A 25,408-nucleotide genomic window follows, 5' to 3' on the forward strand; every position below is an offset into this window, starting at 1 on the left:
TATTTTTCATATTTTCGATTCTTGTCTTCTTTATATCTATTGAAACCAAAACTAATTAACTTAAACTACATCCTGATACTACAAAAATAAATATAGAGTTAGATAAATGTCGATAAAAGTTAAATAGGTACAGTGGTGTGAAAACCTATTTGCCCCCTTCCTGATTTCTTATTCTTTTGCATGTTTGTCACACAAAATGTTTCTGATCATCAAACACATTTAACCATTAGTCAAATATAACACAAGTAAACACAAAATGCAGTTTTTAAATGATGGTTTTTATTATTTAGGGAGAAAAAAAATCCAAACCTACATGGCCCTGTGTGAAAAAGTAATTGCCCCCTTGTTAAAAAATAACCTAACTGTGGTGTATCACACCTGAGTTCAATTTCCGTAGCCACCCCCAGGCCTGATTACTGCCACACCTGTTTCAATCAAGAAATCACTTAAATAGGAGCTGCCTGACACAGAGAAGTAGACCAAAAGCACCTCAAAAGCTAGACATCATGCCAAGATCCAAAGAAATTCAGGAACAAATGAGAACAGAAGTAATTGAGATCTATCAGTCTGGTAAAGGTTATAAAGCCATTTCTAAAGCTTTGGGACTCCAGCGAACCACAGTGAGAGCCATTATCCACAAATGGCAAAAACATGGAACAGTGGTGAACCTTCCCAGGAGTGGCCGGCCGACCAAAATTACCCCAAGAGCGCAGAGACGACTCATCCGAGAGGTCACAAAAGACCCCAGGACAACGTCTAAAGAACTGCAGGCCTCACTTGCCTCAATTAAGGTCAGTGTTCACGACTCCACCATAAGAAAGAGACTGGGCAAAAACGGCCTGCATGGCAGATGTCCAAGACGCAAACCACTGTTAAGCAAAAAGAACATTAGGGCTCGTCTCAATTTTGCTAAGAAACATCTCAATGATTGCCAAGACTTTTGGGAAAATACCTTGTGGACTGATGAGACAAAAGTTGAACTTTTTGGAAGGCAAATGTCCCGTTACATCTGGCGTAAAAGGAACACAGCATTTCAGAAAAAGAACATCATACCAACAGTAAAATATGGTGGTGGTAGTGTGATGGTCTGGGGTTGTTTTGCTGCTTCAGGACCTGGAAGGCTTGCTGTGATAGATGGAACCATGAATTCTACTGTCTACCAAAAAATCCTGAAGGAGAATGTCCGGCCATCTGTTCGTCAACTCAAGCTGAAGCGATCTTGGGTGCTGCAACAGGACAATGACCCAAAACACACCAGCAAATCCACCTCTGAATGGCTGAAGAAAAACAAAATGAAGACTTTGGAGTGGCCTAGTCAAAGTCCTGACCTGAATCCAATTGAGATGCTATGGCATGACCTTAAAAAGGCGGTTCATGCTAGAAAACCCTCAAATAAAGCTGAATTACAACAATTTTGCAAAGATGAGTGGGCCAAAATTCCTCCAGAGCGCTGTAAAAGACTCATTGCAAGTTATCGCAAACGCTTGATTGCAGTTATTGCTGCCAAGGGTGGCCCAACCAGTTATTAGGTTCAGGGGGCAATTACTTTTTCACACAGGGCCATGTAGGTTTGGATTTTTTTCTCCCTAAATAATAAAAACCACCATTTACAAACTGCATTTTGTGTTTACTTGTGTTATATTTGACTAATGGTTAAATGTGTTTGATGATCAGAAACATTTTGTGTGACAAACATGCAAAAGAATAAGAAATCAGGAAGGGGGCAAATAGTTTTTCACACCACTGTATAATAAAATATGCATCTATGATATATCATTAATTAAAAAAGAACAAATTGGTATTAGCAGGCTCCTTTCAAAAAAACGTTAGGGGGGCGCGATTAAAACTGTTACGCAAATACTTAAAGGTTGAGAAACACTGCATTAAGTGAATAATAAATTTAATAGAAGAAGCGGTCAGTCATTTTAAAAAGACACGCCATCCCAGTGGACTCCAACTCAAGTTTGATTTTTTTCACTATAATTATCGATCCATTCAGAGGAGCGGTCAAGCAAAAACGTCCGATTCTTTTATCGATGCTACTGACTCGTGTAGTGAAAATTGGAAAAGGTGAAGAGCACCGTATTAACAATCAAGTCCATTATAATAAAAAAAAAAGTAGTGATCAAAATAATGTGAGATACAGTAATTGGAAATATTGAAGGTATGACAAGAAAGTTTGTAGCGAGTTCCTCTTAAAGTAGGATGAGGAGCCCGACAGACACGAAAATCTCCTACTGGTAGGAAAAACTAATATTATTAGGAACGGAACCAGACAGAACCTTAGCCCCAATGTGATCCCCTCAGCTGGAGATGTCCTTTAAGAACTTACAAAAGGAAATAACCACCCCAACACTTAAATTATTTAAACAAACAAACAAGAATATATATAATCAATCGTACAAAACTATAAACACCCTTTAAGCAATCCTCCTCAAATCCGGAACAACTAAACAAACACTAATTAACATGCCCACCCCCTTGAACGGACGGACAGACAGATCTTTACAGACTGCACAAATAGATTCACAGCACGTACATATATATACACACATATATATATATATATATATATATATATATATATATATATATATATATATATATAGGCCTATATATAAGTATACACCCAAACTCCCCACACGTTCCCCAGTCCCTTTTATATTAACTTTATTTGAAGTTTGTCATCCAACCGGCCTGGAAATCTGCCGATAAATCCAGCGTACGAGCCAAATATATTCCGCTAACTCGTTATAAATACATATAAAAGAAGCGATTGTATAATGTAGAAGTCTGCTTTACCCGGGTGTATCGGCGTTAACGTCCGTCCGTGGCAGACGCCAGCATCAAAAATACAAAGTAAAGCCGTGCGCTCCGAAGATCATTCCTGGTTAGCCAGCACTCTCTTTTTCCGTGCGCCCGAACCGTTCTTGTTACTGAGCCTTATTTGCTTTACCAATAGCTTCCTTTTTTATATTCACCTTCCCAGCTCCTTTTTAAACAATCCTTCTCATTTTTTTTTAAATGCGCGCCTCCTTCCTTTTTTAAGTCGGTTCTCCTTACCATAGACATAGACTAGACGCCGCATGACCAGCAGTATCGTACGTCAACGTCGCCGCCATATTGCGAGTGGCACTGCTGTGGAGTGAAGTAATGGATAAAGATGCCTCACGCATGTGCTGCTTGGGATTGTACAAACCGCTGCACGCTCCAAACCAGATCACAGGGATTACATTTCATAGGAAAGCTGAAGAATTGTTTTGGTTATATTTGGCCATTAAAAAATCCCATTTTATAATCTTAACTTTAGCTACGCCAGGCTAGCAAAGCTATGCATTTATGTGCTCAAGTGAGCCTCCAAACAACGTTCTGGCTAAACGTATTTAGTCACTAACTATGTAGATTGTGGTTAGCTGTTAACATTTTTCAAACTTTGAAGGTTTCCCAAAGAAATCCACCTCAGGAAGCAGTGGGAGGTCAGGTAGCCCTTAGACAGGATTTTGAGAAAGCTGTCCTGTGATGTGTGCCGTGCTAGTTTGGTAACTGATGCTGTACCGGCATCATATGATCAAAGCTACCACTTAATGCTCACATTATAAAAACAAAGAAGGTCTGATGATTCCTTCTGAGGGTCCAGTCAAGGTGGTCAAAGTAGCTGAGCGTGTTATCCGACAGTCGACATTAGGGCAAGCTGTCAGTGTGTCTGTGATCAATCAGTTTGTTCGGGCTGACATTGGTTCAGATGATGGAGCACATTGAGGAAACACAGTTTGAAATTGACAACCATCACTGTATGCTCATGTCTTTAGTTGTGTCTGTCTTCCACAAATTAAGGCTGCACCATATTGCCAGACTGAATACTCTCAAATTACACAGTGGCATCACACGGAAAAAGCTATGGAAGACAGTTCTGTTTCATGGATTTTAGATCCTATCCTGTATATATTTAAGTAACCACAATGTGTGTGTGTGTGAGAGAGAGATTGAGTGAAATGTTTTCAGAAGTTATTAAGCCAATTTGTATACAATAAAATTGCTTATTTTTGTCATTGAGTGTATCATTTCACTGTTAAAAGAAAGACAAAGATAACTGGCAGTAACAGTGCAAAATTCACAACTGGTATGCCAGCTTGAAAAGATAAGTTTTGAGGGCAGTTTTAAAATATGTTATTGAATCGAGCTGACGAATATGAGAGGGAAGAGAATTCCCGAGTTGAGGAGCACAATGAGAGACGCTCGAGCTCCCATAGAACTGAGTCTGACGTATGGTACAGCAAGTCGAGCTGCAGATGAGGATCTGAGTGAGTGAGAGGAGTGCAAGTGTGGAGGAGATCAGTGAGGCTGTGGAGAGATTTAAATGTTAAGAGCGGTATTTAGTATTGTAATCGGTAGTTAACAGGGAGCCAGTGACATTGAGAGAGAATAAGTATAATATGTTCAGTGGATTTAGAACAGCAGGTTATTATCCTGGCAGCAGAATTTTGAAGAAGTTGTAAACGATGGATATGTTTTTGTGAGATGCCATATAGAATTGCGTTACAGTAATCTATACGTGAGGTGACTCGGGCATTAACCGATACTTCAGTACTGTGTTGGGTAAGAACAGGACAAAGTCTAGAAATGTTTTGGAGATGGAAGAAGACAGTCCAAGAAATGTTACTTATATGGGAGGAGTTATTTAATAATAATAATTGCTATTATTATTTAATAATTGCCATTATTGGTGTATAAATGGATATAAATAATTACATTTAAACGATTCACCAAAATCAGTTGTATGTGAACGATACTGTTTTAAACGTTATTGTTTTTTCATCACAAAACCCGGTTTCCATGTCTACCTGTATTAGTGTAAATGGCACTTTTGCCATTCGCAATATGGCGGACGCGCTGACGTATCGTGTCGACTGGGCAACACAGTGAATATATATCTATGCTCCTTATGACATACAACGCGTTAGGAAAGGATCCACAGGCGTGGTTTGGCCCCCTGCTCCCCTTAAAGAGATATTACTAAGACAATCATTCCTTCGGACATCAAATCTAGAGGGAGCAAGCGGCACAAACAGATAAAAGCACATAAAATACGTGACAACAGTTACAAGTTCCTGGTGCCGCCTGTCAGTCCCGAGTTCAAATGAGCACCCAGTTACTGCCCACGAGGAGTCTGCACGTCCCACCAGGCAGTCAGTGAAATTTCAGTGACCCATCAGTTAAATGAACTTAAGACTTGAAGTTGACCCTGCAAGCCCAGCGCCGGTCCCTACCTTGCAGTGGTGGGTGCTGCTGGAACAGGACACAGCCCTTCGTGGTCCTGCAGTCATGAAGGTGGTTTACAAAATGATGGATACTCCTAATGTGTAGTCCTGTCATCATGGTCAGGTTAGGGAGCATGCATTGGTACAGTACCGACCACATAACAAAACAGTTTGGGATCCCAGTTGGCAAACTCTCCAGAAATGACCACCTGGTGTTATGTGGGCATCCCATTGGCCCGGTCCAGCCACCCAGGTCCTGAACAATAAGGATCCAGTGAGCCGGCCCACCAGCGGCTGGTTTGATACCTTTGACTGATTTGCTTTTAGGAATTTACAATTCTTTCTACCATCTTCTGAACAAATAGGTGATTTGGCATCCATTGTACAAATTAAATAATTAAAAAGAAAAAAAAAACTTTTATCATGGCTTGGCTATAAATATATCTTTACTATCAGGGGTGCCTATGGAACAAGATGACCTGCTGTGGCAACCCCTAACGGGAGCAGCCGAAAGAAGACGACAACTTATCAGGGGTGCCAGTAAAAGCTCATAGCATCTAGTGTTGACTGGTATGGCGAACTTGCAGTGTATGATGGGCAAGAATGACAAGGGCACTTGCTTCTTAAAAAATGAAAATGTAAGGCACTGCTTTGATATATAAAGAATGTTTTTTTTATTTATTATGGTTATAGTATAATTACATTCCTGTTTGTGCACAAGGAGAGCTCAAAGAGAAACCAAATTATTGTTGGCACTCTTTTCAGTTGGCACCTTGTTCCTCCTCCCAATTCCTTATTACTCTTACACAACGGGGTTGGGGTTTCCCCCTCGGAGGTCAGAGTACCTGTATATTAGTACATGTCATCAAAGGGACAGGAATCCCCATGAAGCAGAGCGCCGGCGGTACTCGTTCACTTTAAGCACCGTCCACGAGACCAAACAATCATCACCACCACCCTGCCACCACTTTCCACTTGAATCAGACTGCATGGGTTATGTGAAATAAAGTATGTAAATTCCAGCTGCCCAGTGACTCATTAGCAGAATGAGCAGCTTCAGGAGATCCTTTAAAACAGGCAAACAAGCCAAAGTCTCAAAAAAATTCCAAATTCTGTGGCCGCAGCGAGTGTCCAAATAAAACAAAAAAAAGCAACGTAAAGAGGGAGAAGCCATGGGCACTTGTAGCCTGTGAGCACTGCAGTGACACTCTGCTAAAATACACCTGGCACTCTTCCCATTCAAATTCAAAACTGACCAGGCAGCCTTCCCTTGCCAGGGTCGTCCTCAATAGGACCCGTGATCACCTGGTCACCTACCAGCGACTGGAACAGTCCGGTTTTACACCTAAGAGGTCTACCGTTGATCGCATCCTGGCACTGATGGTTCTCATGGAGTGCACACGCGAATATTGACAGAGCTTCTTTGCAGCCTTTTGTCGATTTTCATAAAGCGTTCGACACAGTTGATCAAGCTGCCCTGTGGGACATCCTGAGGGTTTGCAGGATCCCCCCTAAGTTGCTGGATATCATGGCTGGCTTGGTGCTGTGCAGAGTGGAGGCAGGACCTCTGCATTTTTCCCCAGTTGATTCTGGGGTTCGTCAGCGGTGTGTTCTGCCCCTACTCAGTTCAATGCTTTTATGGACGGAGTGTTGGGTAGGGTCGTGGGGTCCAGCTGCTGTGGGGCATCAGTTGAAAGATTTATGGATCTTGACTTTGCTGTGATCTTCACAGAGTCAATGGAGGCTCTGATCGGGGGTCTCGAGAAACTGAGTGAGGAGTCAGAGTGTCTGGGCTTGCCGAGTGTCCTCATAAAAAAACAACATCCAGGCCTTTAATGACCTCTTGGGCACGGCCATCAGCAGTGTGTCTGTCTGCGGAGAGAGTGTCGACCTCGTCAAGAGGTTTACTTACCTTGGCAGTGACATTCATGTCTCTGGTGACTCTTCCTATGAAGTCAGTAGACAGATTTGGAGAGCAGGGGGGGGGGGGGGGGGGTCATGAGGTCGCAGGAAAGGGGTGTCTGGCGTTCCAGATATCTCTGTAAAAGGACGAAGGTCCAAGTCTTTAAGAGTCCTGGTGTTTCCTGTCTTGCTATATGGTTGTGAGACATGGACGCAATCCAGTGGCTTGAGACGAAGACTGGACTGCTTTGGTATTGTGTCTCTCCGGAAAATCCTTGGGTCCCACTGGTTTGACTTTGTGTTGCTCATGGAGTCCCGAATGAGGCACATTACCTGCATTGTGAGAAGGCGTCAGTTACAGCACTATGGTCATGTGGCGCGTTTCCCAGAGGGTGATAAGCTCGTAAGATCCTCATGGTTGGGGACCTGAGTGGCTGGAGCAGGCCAAGGGGTCGGCCACGTAATACCTGGCTGTGGCAGACAGAGGGTCATTTCCGGATGGTGGGACTGGACCATGTGTCTGCCCGAGGGGGTTGCCAACCGGGATCCCAAGTTGTTTCGACATGTACTGGGTGCGGCAACTCACTGTACCAGTGCATGCTCCCCAACCTGACCTCCCTCAGCCACAGAGCACTCCTATGCGCCTTATGCTGCAAATGAGTGTCCGACAACTTTCTTGTGAGACGCACAAGATTAAAAATAAAAGGAAAATTTCTGCAAATGTTTGGAACCAAATTGACGATGTACAATATCATCAACAATGTGCCCAGCCAATCGGTGATGGACGGTATCATCGACCCAGCCCTAGTAACTAATGCAAAAACTAAGCAAGCTGCCGATTTACGATATTTTTGATACTAGAAAACTTGACATTTATTAATAACAAAACCAGCTTGTCACAAGCAAAAAGACAAACTTTATTTCAACTTTTGTCAGCTTAATTACTTCTTCTTTGCTGCGGCTGCAGCTTTCACAAGTTTTGTTACTTCATGCTTGATTATCTTGTTCCTCTGCACAAAAATAAAGGAAAATAACACATTGTTTATAATTAATAATAATAATAATTATTTGCATTTATATAGCGCTTTTCTCACTACTCAAAGCGCTCAGCAATTGCAGGTTAAGGGCCTTGCTGAAGGGCCCAACAGAGCAGAGTCCCTTTTGGCATTTACAGGATTCGACATCCTTTTTATTATTAAAGCCAATATTTTACTCTGAATATTTAAGTTAACTTAGGATACCAATCCAATTCAAAATTATTTTTTCTTCATGTGTGACAAACACTTGTTTTCTTTAATATTTACTCGTTATAAAATGAAACTCCACTAATTCAGTTAATGATTAAAATATATATTTTTAAATTCCTAAAATATGGAACGCAAATTATCACACATGGATTGACTTTATTAGTTAAGAATGCATACTTCGGCCTACAAAATAAACTTTTACTAAATCCAAACGTACCATTCTCTTGGCTTTCATAACCTTGTACCGATCAAAGTCCGACATCTTGGCTCTCTGAAAGTAGAGAAAGAAAAGTTGCTTAAAAATGTTCCTTCGTATTTGTGTATTAGCTACACATCAACTGAATATAAATTACAATTTGAACTTGTTTGTGCAAGTTTTTCTAACAAATTACCAAATTTTATCCCTGTAAAAGGTAACCCTGCATTAACTCTTTTAGGGCGGATGACAACTTTTGTCAACATCCTGGGTAGAGGGCGACAATCAGCTGATAATAGCGATAAAACTCAGTGTTATGTCACAGGCATGCCCTCTCTGCTTGGAGGAATGTTAGACTCATTGACTCGGCATCTAATCCGTGCGTATGCGTGAGTTACGAAATGTTAACAAAGGCAAGATGGCATCGACATCTCACGAGGGAGCGAAGCAAGTGCGGAAACGGACTCTGATTTTTCAGAATCTGATTTTATTGTCAGTGATCAGGAGATCAAGCGAGGAACTGGCATCAGCTGCTCGGACACCAGCTGAGCGCATTTGCGCAGCCGATGCACCTACGGCAAGGTTCGTGTGGGAGGAATACCCAGACCTTGATCCGTGGGAGCCAAACTGGCTATCGGACTTCACAAGACAGCATGGCTTGCTGTTGGACATGACAGATTACCAGCCGCTGGACTACTTCAGGCTGCTCTCTCCTGATGCTGCTTTTCAGCTACTGTTAGATGAGACAAACAAGAATGCAGAACAATTTTTTGAATCACGGGCTGCGCTTGCACTGCACTCTCATTTTACAAAGTGGAAACCCACAACAAAAGACGAGATGAAGGGCTCTGTGGCATTACAAATAAACATGGAACTAGACTGGTGATATAACTTCAGGGAGCATTGGTCCAAATGTGCTTTGTCCCCTGGTGGCTTTGGACAGGATATGCCGTGTGATAGGTACGTGCTCCTACAAAGTTTTATTCACTTCTGTGATAACCAGAAGCAAATCCCAAGGGGTGAGCCAGGCTATGACCCCATATATAAAGTTCAGCCCCTGCTTGACATAGTGGAATCAACATATAAACAATTTTATCAGCCTGCCCGTAATTTGTCTGTGGATGAATCTATGATAAAATACAAGGGACGCCTTTTTTCCACCAATATATGGCAGACAAGCCCAAAAAGTATGGCATAAAGGATTTTGTACTGGCAGAAGCAAACACTGGTTTCTGCCTGAAAGTAATTACATATACAGGAAAGTATTCCTTTCAAACAGAGAACTGTCCCTTGACAAGTCAGGTTGTGCTGAAGAACAATTTTTATACATCACCAGAATTGTTCATGGAGCTACAGAGAAGGGGAACTGGGTGAGGGTGAACAGGAGACACAGGCCTTCACAGTTGAAGCCAGACAGGCTGAAGATGAAAAGAGGTGACAATACGGTTTTCATGCGGGCAGAAAACTTGGTGGCAGTGGCATGACACAATGTGAAATGGGTGACTTGTCTCTCTACGGTACACACTAACAATATATGTGAGAAAGTGCAGCAACAGACAATTTTGGTGGCAGTGGCATGACACAATGTGAAATGGGTGACTTGTCTCTCTACGGTACACACTAACAATATATGTGAGAAAGTGCAGCAACAGACAATTGAAAAGGAGGCACCAGTGCAACACCTATTGTAAGCAGTGCAATGTGGCAATACATGCAATTGGCTGCTTTGAGTGATATACTTTGCAGGACTTTGCTGTGGAACATGCATGTGATATGTATGTGAAATCATATAGTATGCAGGCTCATACAATATGCAAGACAGTAACATTTGCCAAAAATAAATATTTTCTGTTGATCTGATATGTTAAACTATTGCTTTGTGTTCTTTTTTTAAAAAAATTAGTTTTTGGAAAAATATTCAGCCCTAGGTGAAAAGAAACAAACAAACAAAAAAAAGCCCTAAAAGAGTTAATGAACATGCCTCTAAACTATTTCATCAGTTTGCAGTTCAAAATTTTATTTTGTTTGGAATATAGCCAACTTCAGAGTTTTTAGTAAATCAATACCCTCAAGATTTTCCACTGTGTTGGGCCACTGCTCAGAATAAAGCCAAATGTCATAAATGTAAAACGATGGATTTTAACACAATAAAGATGAAATGCTGACAAAAATAATTTTCTAGTCATTTTGTGGAATTTTAGTTGAGCACTTAGGCACAATTAACCTACACTGACATTAATTTAAAGTTTGCTTTCAATATGCCAATTTTAATAGTCACAATAATGCAATTAAAAAAAAAAAGTCTGCCGCCGTGTTATTTACATTATTTTGACTTATTCAAAACTACAGTTAGAATCTTTAATATTAAAAAAAATAAATAAATAATCAGAAAACAGTTTGAAATATACTGTTTTGAATTTTTAAAGAAATTTGTTTCCATTTTCACTCATTAACTTGGCAATTAGAAATTGTTTAAATAAACAAAGGAAATATTTTGCCCTCAGTGGTAATAAATTTCATTTACCAGATAATCGAAAAACACAATAGGCTTTGTAAATATACTGCTCTCCCTCTCCCCATAAACATAATGCATACCTTTTCCCTGGCTTCAATTTTCTTTGCCCAGCTGGATTCAGTCCATTTCTTGTTGACATCAGCCTTCTCCCAAGCTTTTCTTACAAACTTGGAACGAGTACTGCAAAAGGAGTTAAAAACACAGCAAGAAAAAATATAAATCTGGAAAGAAGTCTAGAATTCATTACTTCCAAACTATGTCAAATTTCAATATTATGTATCACCTAACATACTGATAACAGTAGAGTTATACCGTGTTAGCCATAGATTGATACAGAAGAAAGTGTCATTTCACCCTACGTTCTCCTCTAACATACTGAAACTAACCACACACTTCAAACTGACACTTCAAGTTTATCTAGAATTTTCTTAGTGACAAAGAAAGAACTGAAATCAGAATTTAAACACCAAGTCCAACCAAACTATTGAGCAAAACATTAACAATTCTACTCCAGAAAAAAAAAAAATAAAAAAAAATTTATATATATATATATATATATATATATATATATACACACACATATACACACACATACAAAAATAAAAATTACCTGTGTGGGATCTTGATCACAAAGTCTGTAAGCTGCATGCACTTGAAGGGCATAGACTGTCGCCTTACATCAGTGCAAGGGCCTTCAACTAGTGCCTAAAATCAATAATCATGACTTTAGAATTATCGATAAATCTCAGAACATTTACAGAATAACCAAAATATAGCACTTATTAATAGTTTTTTTAAGAAATAAGGGTCCTTTCAAATGTTTATAACAAATGCTACATTAGTTAATTTCTAACCTCTAAACTATTACGAAAAACACATGATAAATCAGTAGGTTCAAAACTGACAGCAATCTTACCAATTAACCATGGTAAAACATCAAATGATTTGACAAATAGCTTTCAAGTACTAATAGGAAACATTTAATGACTGCATTATTACGTGTTGACTGCTAAATAAAAGTTACCTCAGAGTAGGAAACCTATAGATGGAGCCCACTTACGAGTCCTCCCATTAACTTTTTGCGGGGCTGTAGTGCCAAATATGAGCATATTCTTTGGAAACGCATGCAAATAGAGGATAGTGGGCATTTGAAATAAGAATAAAGAATAAAAAAAAAAACAAAAAACAGCAGGACATCACAGAACAGCAAATTTTCTTTTTCAGCAAGCTTATTCTTATTAGCCATATTTTCCATCCATACATCCATTTTCCAACCCGCTGAATCCGAACACAGGGTCACAGGGGTCTGCTGGAGTCAATCCCAGCCAACACAGGGCACAAGGCAGGAACCAATCCCGGGCAGGGTGCCAACCCACCACAGATTAGCCATATTTTGAGTAACATTAACTTCTCACAAAAGTAATCTGCACATGTAAAGCCAAAACTGTTTGAATATCACTCAGCGTCTCACCATGACTGCAATCAATTGTACAAGATCTAACTTGTCAGACCCAGTTGTCACAAAGCTGGGGTGCACAATTTTCTGTTCCATGATCCCATTATGAGGTGGCCCAAACAGATTTTTTGAGAAAACATTTTTATTGTATTGCCCAATAACAAAAAGGATTTAATTATTAAAATAACAGCCTGATTTTACATTGCTCTCAGGAACAAATTTACCTATTTTCACTGTGGCAATCAAACGTGTTAATATACAGTATATTGAATCTTGCACAAATGTCTAACCAATGCCATGCAAAACAGTATAAAAAATTTGTTGATCCTTTAAAATAAAAATTAAAAATGGCACTAACAACAAAAATAAACAATTAAGTGTCAAAATCATATTCTTTTCGATTTTGAACCTTATCAGTTTATGAAATTGACAGCTTGTAATGAACCCTGAATAACTGAAAACGATTTGCTACTTGAAGTTAGTACAATTTTAGTTCCACTCCTGTGGCTATCATTCATGATAAACTAGGTCACATGCACTGCTGTCAAAAAGTGAATGCAAAATTTGGTAAGCTGTAAAAACAGAATAGTTTTCATAGGTTAAAGGTTATCATTCAACTATTCGATGTTACAAGTTTTAATGTCACCATCTGTTCTATTACTTCTTACAGACTGAGCAGATGAGTAGACTTTGGAGTACAATGTTAGCATTGTTAGTTGTCTTAAACAAAATACTCTAATGCTGCTTTTTTCATTTTACAGTCTATACTTTTACTAACCAGTACATTTAAGTGAACATTATTGAAATTAAAAGCATCGTATAAAGAGAAAAAAGCAATGGAAGTTGATGAGTATAAAAGCAGGTATACATCATGATTTATTACACAACATAAGATGATTTGAAATTGTTGATTGCAAGGGTATGACAGGCATGTGCACAATGCAGCAGCTCCATTTTCATAGGACATCAAACATTAAGGAACGGCTTTCATCTGGAATACTTTTTACATTCAAAATATTAACATCTGACATTTTCCTGCTGTTTCAGGGTTGTAAAGAGTAAACATGGATATTAATCTTTTTCAGGTTAATTGCTTTGCCTCCACTCTTCATTGGAACTTAGTGATTCACTAACAACTTCTCAACTTTAAAAGCCTGGTTTTCTTTATTTAATAGTCTGCACTGCTATGCCAAAGAAGACAAGAGGAAACTTATTCTTTGTAAACATTTGAATTTCTCTTAACAGGCTTGTCTCAAGTGATGATGTGCAACTATTGTGGGGTAAGCAAAGCTTTAACACAAACAGTTAAATGACCACAGTAAGTATATTAATAAGTAAGCAAAAGCAGATGTCTAGCTATTTACACATCATTCTTACTATGAAGGTGGTTAACCATGCAGCCAATATTTAATAGCGTGTTTTATTTTTTTTATGCTCAAAAATGCTATTTCTTCACTAGAGACACATAGCACCCAAGACAATTAAGGGCTACAATGGTCTTCTATTGGTTCACTTTTATGCCATCTTAAAAAGTACTGCTGTGGTGAGTTATTTCAATCAGAAGGATGGCGTAGACAAACGGGTGCTCCACAATCAAACTTCAATTGCTGTAAAGACTTCTGCTCAAAGTGTCCTAGGACAACATCTTACCATAGGGTAAATAATGCTGGGTTTTGGCAGGTCAACACTTGTTTCCACTGCCAAACATTGTTTGTCAGCAAGTCCAGTTTCAAATCTGAAATATGAACTCCAAAACAGGGTAAAAATGCTTCTTTTTAAGCTGTTAAGAATTATTAGGATAGGAGTTTAAAATTGTGTATGGTTCACAAGTAGGTACGACTTTTTGTGGTTATTTATTTTGCTTGCTAATGATCACACAAACATAAAATCAACACAGGACTAGCTGCTACTGTGCTATCATTTGAATATATGGTGTTGTGCTTCTCACTATCTGGATACAAATAAACAAGCCAACTGTACAAGAGCCAATTAAAAAGAATTAGGTTTTAAAGGCAAATGAAAAAATCTTAAGGGCTTCATAGAAAATGAGATTACAAAACATATCAGATTAATGACAGCAAAGGTCTACAGGACGGTAGTGAGACTGGCTATGTTACAGTTATATGGGTTGGAGACGGTGGCACTGACCAGAAGGCAGGAGACAGAGCTGGAGGTGGCAGAGTTAAAGATGCTAAGATTTGCACTGGGTGTGACGAGGATGGACAGGATTAGAAATGAGGACATTAGAGGGTCAGCTCAGGTTGGAAAGACAAAGTCAGAGAGGCGAGATTGTGTTGGTTTGGACATGTGCAGAGGAGAGATGCTGAGGATATTGGGAGAAGGATGCTAAGGATAGAGCTGCCAGGGAAGAGAAAAAGAGGAAGGCATAAGAGAAGGTTTATGGATGTGGTGAGAGAGGACATGCAGGTGATGGGTGTAACAGAACAAGATGCGGAGGACAAATATATGGAAGATGATCCGCTGTGGTGACCCCTAACGGGAGCTGCCGAAAGAAGAAGAAACACAGTATTCTGCCCACAGCCCAATTTAATGGTGTTAAGACACTACAACATTATCCACATAAACAGGACAATATCACATTGTCCCTAAGCAGAGGTTGATCAAAAAAAAAAAAAAAAAACAAAAAAAACAGGCACTGTATGTTTGTAAAGCACTATTCAGGAAAAAATGTCAAAGGCATAAGAATAAAAATGAAAAAAATTGCAAAGGCATAAGAATAAAAATGTGTCACTAGGAAATGTTCAGTTTTCTGGGCAGAGTTCTACACTAATGAGGTTCCCCCCCCCAATACCTCAGTCTACCTGATGCTAACGTGCGAAAAACTGCCCATAGAAGATATTGGTCAAACAAGTTGCATCATTATGTTCTCAGCCAGCAAGCAGTGACAAATAAAGTACATGTGACATACATTAACTTGACAACTATGACAAACCACACAATTGAGTGCAAAAACAAATCAAATATGCATTTATCTATACATTATGTAGATTTACTGGTAACATACAACTACCTTTACAGACACTAGTAAATTCTGGCTTTATAAAAGCACAACCTATACATTAAAGGCTAAATTACTCTTCTCTTTATTAGAAGCAATAGCGGTTAAAAAAACAGGAAAAAAAAACCAAAGCAAGTCTGGGCAGTTCAGCTTTTTAATATGAAACTTCTGCAATAATACTAATTTGTCAATCAAATGCAAGCCTACTATCCTAATGTCCTCTCTTCAAATTTTTCAACCTAAAAACAAAGTGGCCGCTTCTGCTTTTTAAAACTTAAAATCATTAGCATAAGATCAAAAACCATTTGTACAAAAACCAAACAAATACAATAAGCACTATAAATAAAACTTACCCGATTTTGGTCAATGACATCAACGATGGCTACCAGTTTGCCAGCATGAGGTCCAAAAGAAACAAAGGCAACACGGCCAATCTGAACATACCGCTTGAACACCTACAATGAAAAGTATAAAATATTGATAAAAATAAACTTTACAATTAATAAGAAATGACTTGAAAAGGGAGATAGAAAAGTTCCTACATATTTAAAACAGTGTGGCGTAGTCGGTAGGGCTTTGGATTTCATACCCTTTGGTTGTGGGTTCAAATCCCAATACTGACAAGATGTGACCATGAGCAAGTCACTTCACCCACCCCAAGCTCCATTTGAAAAAAGAAACCTTAACCAACTGTACTTGAAAAGTTGCAAGTCGTTTGAATAAAGGCACCAGCCAAGTAAGTAAAAATGTAAACGTCAATGTAACACAATATAATGGAACAATGGTAACCTCAGATCCCTCACAGTACCAGGCTTTAAACCTGGTCTAGCTGTTGTCTGTACAAATTTTTCTCCAGATTTCCTTGCTGTCCTACTTTATCACAAAATGGGCTAAAGTTGGGTTAATAAAAATTTCTAAACTGACCCAGCATAGCCATACATTTGTGAGTGCCTTGTAATTGATTTGCATCACATCTAGAGTTAATATCTTGTTCCCAATTCTGCAGGCATTAAGTAGGCTTGAAAAATAGGCTGACGAAGTCAACAGAAAAAATGTGGAAACATGCAGTGTCTTGAGTACAGTATACAGTGGTGTGAAAAACTATTTGCCCCCTTCCTGATTTCTTATTCTTTTGCATGTTTGTCACACAAAATGTTTCTGATCATCAAACACATTTAACCATTAGTCAAATATAACACAAGTAAACACAAAATGCAGTTTTTAAATGATGGTGTTTATTATTTAGGGAGAAAAAAAATCCAAACCTACATGGCCCTGTGTGAAAAAGTAATTGCCCCCTTGTTAAAAAATAACCTAACTGTGGTGTATCACACCTGAGTTCAATTTCCGTAGCCACCCCCAGGCCTGATTACTGCCACACCTGTTTCAATCAAGAAATCACTTAAATAGGAGCTGCCTGACACAGAGAAGTAGACCAAAAGCACCTCAAAAGCTAGACATCATGCCAAGATCCAAAGAAATTCAGGAACAAATGAGAACAGAAGTAATTGAGATCTATTAGTCTGGTAGATAGATAGGTAAAGATTATAAAGCCATTTCTAAAGCTTTGGGACTCCAGCGAACCACAGTGAGAGCCATTATCCACAAATGGCAAAAACATGGAACAGTGGTGAACCTTCCCAGGAGTAGCCGGCCGACCAAAATTACCCCAAGAGCGCAGAGACGACTCATCCGAGAGGTCACAAAAGACCCCAGGACAACATCTAAAGAACTGCAGGCCTCACTTGCCTCAATTAAGGTCAGTGTTCACGACTCCACCATAAGAAAGAGACTGGGCAAAAACGGCCTGCATTGCAGATTTCCAAGACGCAAACCACTGTTAAGCAAAAAGAACATTAGGGCTCGTCTCAATTTTGCTAAGAAACATCTCAATGATTGCCAAGACTTTTGGGAAAATACCTTGTGGACTGATGAGTCAAAAGTTGAACTTTTTGGAAGGCAAATGTCCCGTTACATCTGGCGTAAAAGGAACACAGCATTTCAGAAAAAGAACATCATACCAACAGTAAAATATGGTGGTGGTAGTGTGATGGTCTGGGGTTGTTTTGCTGCTTCAGGACCTGGAAGGCTTGCTGTGATAGATGGAACCATGAATTCTACTGTCTACCAAAAAATCCTGAAGGAGAATGTCCGGCCATCTGTTCGTCAACTCAAGCTGAAGCGATCTTGGGTGCTGCAACAGGACAATGACCCAAAACACACCAGCAAATCCACCTCTGAATGGCTGAAGAAAAACAAAATGAAGACTTTGGAGTGGCCTAGTCAAAGTCCTGACCTGAATCCAATTGAGATGCTATGGCATGCCCTTAGAAAGGCGGTTCATGCTAGAAAACCCTCAAATAAAGCTGAATTACAACAATTTTGCAAAGATGAGTGGGCCAAAATTCCTCCAGAGCGCTGTAAAAGACTCATTGCAAGTTATCGCAAACGCTTGATTGCAGTTATTGCTGCTAAGGGTGGCCCAACCAGTTATTGGGTTCAGGGGGCAATTACTTTTTCACACAGGGCCATGTAGTTTGGATTTTTTTTTCTCCCTAAATAATAAAAACCACCATTTACAAACTGCATTTTGTGTTTACTTGTGTTATATTTGACTAATGGTTAAATGTGTTTGATGATCAGAAACATTTTGTGTGACAAACATGCAAAAGAATAAGAAATCAGGAAGGGGGCAAATAGATTTTCACACCACTGTATGTAGGTTATAAGGCACTCAAGTGCATTTTTATATTTGCATTATTAAGTGATACAGTACATAAAAGCAAATACTCAAGCCAGCACACAATGAAACATTTTGCATTTCTTTTCCTTCTAAAACTACATGTGAATCACACATATAGACAAACTTTACTATAGAAATGCATGTTCCAAATGAGACAGTATGAAAGAGCAAGTAGTCTAAAACGAATTTGATTTTTCACAAAGACACACAGTTATTTTCTAAGCATGAAACTTCTGCAGGAAATAAAATCTATTTTACATGAAAATTGTAGTTTTTAAAGGCAACCTGGGGCTTGGAAATAATTTTACCTCATAAGGTGCAGTAGAATGTGGAAAATAAGATGATAGAGATAGATAGATAGATAGATAGATAGATAGATAGATAGATAGATAGATAGATAGATAGATAGATACTTTATTAATCCCAATGGGAAATTCACAAAAGCTCTGACACAAAGCCACAAACACTGTTTCAGAGAGTCAGTGTAGAAATACAGTAAAACACACTTTTTATAGAGTATTGGATTATTAACATTGACTTATATGCTGCAGCTAATTAAGCCACACCAGCAGACCCTTACGGCAAAGGCCATATACACTGCCAGTCAAAGTCTGGACACAGCTAGAAAGTTTCATTTCTGTGATAGAAATAGTTTGTTTAAAAGGTATCTATTAAATTGATTTAAAATACAGCCAAGACATTGCCAGTGGTATCAACTGCTATTATTGCTTGAACCAAGTGAAATTTTAAGCAGTGCCCTAACAGTCATTTCCCTTAGTTTATCCTGCCAATTGTTTATCAGAGAAGCCTTTGTAATTGCACTAGAATGTCTGGAACCTGTTATTCTGTTCATTTGGGTTGCAAGGCACTGGCATTCCTAAAGTTCAGTTCTGGGTTCAATAAAGGCCAAAATAAAACATCTTTCTCAAGAAACATGTCAGTCTGTTGTTTTTTGAGGAATTAATATTCAATTTGACAAACTGCCAAGAAAATAAAGCTTTCGCACAAATGCTGTAACTGTCATGAGACAAAAGAGTAAAATAGATCTAACCAAGAGAAAAAAATGGGTCAGATGTGCAATTGCGTAGGAGGAGGACATCAGAGTCTCCACTTGAGGAAACAAACACCATATAAGGTCCTTAGTAGTAGGCTTCTTCCTTAAATACAAGCCAAATACCATTGTAAAAGTGAAAAGATGACTGCATGATTCTGGTCCAAGATGCAGAGTTTCAAAGAAAAACCAGTATCTAAAACTGGCAAGTAAAGTTAACATTGGCAAAAGAATACAGACATTGGACAGGTGAGATGACTGAAAAAGTGTATTACGGTTAGCATCCTGAGACAGGTCCAGCTGCAGACCTCCGTAGTTCCTCAATTCAGTACTTCTGCTGGACAGCCAATGAGATTGCAGATTTTTGACACCTGGTTTACTCACATTGACTCTGATAACCCTGCCCCAACCATAGCGTAATCAAGTGTTATCACTGATGTATAATATAAAGCAACAACCTCCTCAATTGAGTGGAGCTCTGCAGCTTTAGTCCATTGAGCATCCCAGAGTCATTTTTTCTGTTGTTGATGACATTGGTCATGCATTTAATTAAGAAAGAAGCCAACAGGGGACCAGTAAGGCATTTGTTTCTCCAACTACACACTATGATGTCCTTATTCTCTTATGCAGCTGTGTATCTGGGCCTTGCCCTTCTTTATGTACTCCAGTGAGATCCAGTTTGGACACTTCTCTCAAGAGGGTCAGTGTGTGTATATGCAAACACAAAACCAAAAATAAAGAAACGTGGTTTCTTAAACACCTATGTTTACGTGGGCAAGTACAATTCTGGAGTTTTCCCTCTCCCAGACATTCTGATGTCATTAAATTACACACACACACACAAAAATTAAACATCATTGGCAGCCATGAATCTGAAAACACGCAAAATGCCTGTGATCACTTTATTTAATTTTATAAACGTTTAGTTCTTCGAATTAAATTACAACCACCCCCTATTTACTTACATCCTTGACCGACATAGGCCACTGTTGATTCAACCCAGATTCTCTAACCAGAATAAGGGTTTAAATTGCATTTTAGATACCAAATTTCTGTGAATAACCAGGTTATCAAAGAGTGTAAACTTTCCTTTGCATGAAACCTGGAACAACTTTGACCTTACAAAAAAGGCTGCCATGTTTCTCAAGAAAGCTGACTCATTTTGGATATTTTTGAACCCAGAACTGAACTTTAGGAATGCCAGAGCCTTACACCCCAAGTGAACAGGTTTTCAACAGTGCTAATGCAGTTAAAATTTTCTCTAATAATCATCATTCTCCAATAAACCACCTATACATAATTATGGTTAAGCTAACAGAGTTCACCATTAGGACACTGAATGAATTGCTGCTGACAAGGGGGCTTTACGGTCGTATGTAAATACCAAACCAAGCAAACCATTTCAAGTAGTAACATGCAATAGCAACATGAGCAATGCTTTGGCTATATTTTTTAAACCAATTTAAAGGCATATTGATAAAAAGGAACATCAATTTCTATCACAGACATGGGTAAGTCAAAACTTGAGTGTTTGTATATAATTATAATCCCCAAATAGCCAAATTCTAATCTGGAAAAGTCAGGAAACTAACAAGTGACTTTCACAATTGTACTTTTCATCCAACAGGACTGCACGAAACTAGAATTAATTCGAACGCAGGGACCAAATACGACTGGGCTTAACAGGAAATATGGAAACAGAATATAAACTGTATATTCAATGTAAATTGATAGTGTGAACACTGGCCACTTACAAGATATATATTTTGATTGGCTGTGGAAACAACCGGTAACGGACAATTATTTTTAAGACACAGCTGACCTAAAACAATATACTCCATCTTCACACTGTACTGCGTTTAAAATAATTACTTTTCTTGCTCAAGCACGTCTGAACACGCATTTACTCAAAATATTTTATTACAGAAGCAGGTTGCAAGTAATTATCTCCAATTCTAGTCGGAGTAACTCTCACTGCTTTAATCTTTTACGAAGTTCGCTGCTTTACATTCAAGAACGCCCGGCCTGCACTTACACCAACACACGTTAGCGTTGCCGGCCTCGTTTAACAAAACTCGTTTCTTAAACAGATACCCGAATTATATCGACCTATTAAAATCCAAACATCACCTATCACGTTACAGACGTCGGCAACTTGTTCGTATATGCTTTTCCATACATTTTAACCCTTATTTTAGCTTGTTATAAACAGCCACTTCTCCGCGTGCACTCACCATGATGGTAGTCCGAATGCAGAAAAGAAAGGCCCACTTCCGTTACTCCGAGACACTCCTTCCGCTCGGTGCCTACGTTGTCACTACGCATGTGCAAAGATGCGTCAGTCATCGCAGAGTGCGCATATGTGGAGGTAAGCGCAGGCGCGTGGCATTTTTACATGAGCTGCTGCTTCGAAGGCCAAACTTTCACATGGGGACAAATAAAGTTCTATCTATCTATCTATCTATCTATCTATCTATCTATCTATCTATCTGACATACAGTACAGTGCATCCGGAAAGTATTCACAGCACATCACTTTTTCCACATTTTGTTATGTTACAGCCTTATTCCAAAATGGATTAAATTCATTTTTTTCCTCAGAATTCTACACACAACACCCCATAATGACAACGTAAAAAAAGTTTACTTGAGATTTTTGCAAATTTATTAAAAATAAAAAAACTGAGAAAGCACATGTACATAAGTATTCACAGCCTTTGCCATGAAGCTCCAAATTGAGCTCAGGTGCATCCTGTTTCCCCTGATCATCCTTGAGATGTTTCTGCAGCTTCATTGGAGTCCACCTGTGGTAAATTCAGTTGACTGGACATGATTTGGAAAGGCACACACCTGTCTATAGAAGGTCCCACAGTTGACAGTTCATGTCAGAGCACAAACCAAGCATGAAGTCACAGGAATTGTCTGTAGACCTCCAAGACAGGATTGTCTCGAGGCACAAATCTGGGGAAGGTTACAGAAAAATTTCTGCTGCTTTGAAGGTCCCAATGAGCACAGTGGCCTCCATCATCCGTAAGTGGAAGAAGTTCGAAACCACATGGACTCTTCCTAGAGCTGGCAGGCCATCTAAACTGAGCAATCGGGGAAGAAGGGCCTTAGTCAGGGAGGTGACCAAGAACCCAATGGTCACTCTGTCAGAGCTCCAGAGGTCCTCTGTGGAGAGAGGAGAACCTTCCAGAAGGACAACCATCTCTGCAGCAATCCACCAATCAGGCCTGTATGGTAGAGTGGCCAGACGGAAGCCACTCCTTAGTAAAAGGCTCATGGCAGCCCACCTGGAGTTTGCCAAAAGGCACCTGAAGGACTCTCAGACCATGAGAAAGAAAATTCTCTGGTCTGATGAGACAAAGATTGAACTCTTTGGTGTGAATGCCAGGCGTCACGTTTGGAGGAAACCTGGCACCATCCCTACAGTGAAGCATGGTGGTGGCAGCATCATGCTGTGGGGATGTTTTTCAGTGTCAGGAACTGGGAGACTAGTCAGGATAAAGGGAAAGATGACTGCAACAATGTACAGAGACAACCTGGATGAAAACCTGCTCCAGAGCGCTCTTGACCTCAGACTGGGGCGACAGTTCATCTTTCAGCAGGACAACGACCCTAAGCACACAGCCAAGATATCAAAGGAGTGGCTTCAGGACAACTCTGTGAATGTCCTTGAGTGGCCCAGCCAGAGCCCAGACTTGAATCCGATTGAACATCTCTGGAGAGATCCTAAAATGGCTGTGCACCGACGCTTCCCATCCAACCTGATGGAGCTTGAGAGGTGCTGCAAAGAGGAATGGGCGAAACTGGCCAAGGATAGGTGTGCCAAGCTTGTGGCATCATATTCAACAAGACTTGAGGCTGGAATTGCTGCCAAAGGGGCATCGACAAAGTATTGAGCAAAGGCTGTGAATACTTATGGACATGGGATTTCTCAGTTTTTTTATTTTTAATCAATTTGCAAAAACCTCAAGTAAACTTTTTTCATTTTGTCATTATGGGGTGTTGTGTGTAGAATTCTGAGGAAAAAAATGAATTTAATCCATTTTGGAATAAGGCTGTAACATAACAAAAGGTGGAAAAAGTGATGCGCTGTGAATACTTTCTGGATGCACTGTATCATCACATGGTACCATCCTATTATATAGTGTACTGTATTTCATCTGTCCTTTAATAACGTAGTGTCCTCACCATCCACAATATAATGCTGTCCTATTACATAGTGCCTTACTTATGTCCTTTGGTAACATGACATCTTTAACATCCAGTTTACAGATTAGAATATACTTTATCTGACCCAAAGGCAATTTATAGTGACCTCTTATCTATTATACAGTGCCTTATAGCTATCCTTTGAAAGCATATTGTCTTTACCATTGACTTTATAGTGTCATATCTATTGTATGGTGCCTTTCATCTCTCCTTTGAGAATATTGTGTCTCCTCCAGTCACCACATGGTGCCTTCCTATCTATTATATAGTGCCTTACATCTGTCCTTTGATATATGTATTTAATAAGCTTCTGTGAAAAGCAAAATTTCCTCCTGGGGATGAACTCCTATCTATCTATCTATCTATCTATCTATCTATCTATCTATCTATCTATCTATCTATCTATCTATCTATCTATCTATCTATCTATCTATCTATCTATCAGAGTTACATTTCCACTGTAGCACTGTCTGGTTACACACAGCATCACAGACAGAGTTTGAACCCGTAGCTCAGAAGTGTGTGTGCATATTACATTTGCTATTAGCGCAGCACATTATTTGCCTTTGACTGATCTGATATATATAATCTTGCACTATGTAGTGTGAGATTCATCTCAGTTGGAGGCTTTGTGGGATTACAAGGACAGTAGGCACTCCTTACACTGCATTCAGCCTCTTCACTATTCACAACAATAACATTTATTTCTATAGCATATTTTCATACACAGTATTAAGCTCATAGTACCTCAAAGAAACAAATGCAAGAAAAGAAAAACAAATTAAAAATTAGATATGAATAATAACAAATAAACAACAAAAAGCCCAATCAATCCAGACTTACATGCACTCTATCTAGTGTATACTGAGACACTAAGGTCTGTGTGTGTGTGTCCAGTCCCACTGAGCAATCTGATTGGCCACTCTGGATTTGGAGATGCCGTTGAAAGAGGAAGTGCGAGTGTGAGACCACGTACAGCCACGGGGAACTTTATTTAGTGCCCGCTGCTGTGCTTTATTGATGTAGTGCCCATCAGTGACATTGTTTGGGACTTGGTGCTCCCACTGGGAATTTATTCAGTTGATCACACCTGCCATTTATTCCTCCCTGAGCAGCAAGGAGTACCCCTGCGAGTATATTGTATTAAGAAATGTGCAAGATTATAGAACCCATCTGAAAATGCCAACATTTACAAAATATTCTGCAGATCTTTTATGTAATTTCCTTTCCAAAGAGAGAGCCTCGTGGAATGTTCCCTGAAATCTGCTCAGGAAACACACAGTAGATAGATACGAAGGTTAGGTGGCCTGTGTATTATTTAGAATCTTCATCGAGAGGACAAACTCCTTACAAGCAAAGCACAGGAAGGGAAACGCACTGTGAGGACATCCTCTCGAAAGTCATTTTGTAATTTTTTAAAAAAATGCCCGCTGATAAACGCTGGCAGAAAAACACGGTGTTAGGGTGCCATCTTGTGGTGTCCCAATAGCATGCAGTGATTTCTCTGATCAATTTCACTCCATCCAAACTAGCAATTTTTATTTCGATTTCAATCTGCTTTATAACGGTGAGTTAGATCTTGATGACAACATGCCAGGCAGGACAGACCAAGCAGTTCTATCTTATTTCTTGTTTGTCCCAGGAAATTCCAGAATGTTTGTAGGTCTGCAGGGAAAAATAATCATTCCCTTTGGCCCAAAGGGTTGTACCCATAGTGCAGTGCTTTCCACCATTCTGGTGTCTTCACAACCCTCCAAGGTGGGAGGAATCTGTCACAAATCTACTGCTCGACCCACTCATGACCCTC

At 39.5% G+C, this 25,408-nt stretch overlaps 1 protein-coding gene across 1 annotated transcript in view; it reads right to left on the minus strand.

Moving 5' to 3' along the window:
• Window positions 1–8,053: 8,053 nt before the first annotated feature.
• rpl14 (ribosomal protein L14) overlaps window positions 8,054–25,408 on the minus strand; it is a 67,792-nt gene continuing 50,437 nt past the window's right edge. Inside the window, exons 2-5 of the mRNA XM_051935691.1 lie at window positions 11,729–11,823; window positions 11,199–11,298; window positions 8,625–8,678; window positions 8,054–8,170 (exon numbers count right to left, since the gene is read on the minus strand). Coding sequence (XP_051791651.1) covers window positions 8,102–8,170; window positions 8,625–8,678; window positions 11,199–11,298; window positions 11,729–11,781 — 276 coding nt within the window. The 5' untranslated portion in view covers window positions 11,782–11,823 and the 3' untranslated portion in view covers window positions 8,054–8,101. The remainder of the gene's footprint in view (window positions 8,171–8,624; window positions 8,679–11,198; window positions 11,299–11,728; window positions 11,824–25,408) is intronic.

This window comes from Erpetoichthys calabaricus, chromosome 13 (genome assembly GCF_900747795.2).
Source record: "Erpetoichthys calabaricus chromosome 13, fErpCal1.3, whole genome shotgun sequence".
NCBI classification, from domain to species: Eukaryota; Metazoa; Chordata; class Cladistia; order Polypteriformes; family Polypteridae; genus Erpetoichthys; species Erpetoichthys calabaricus.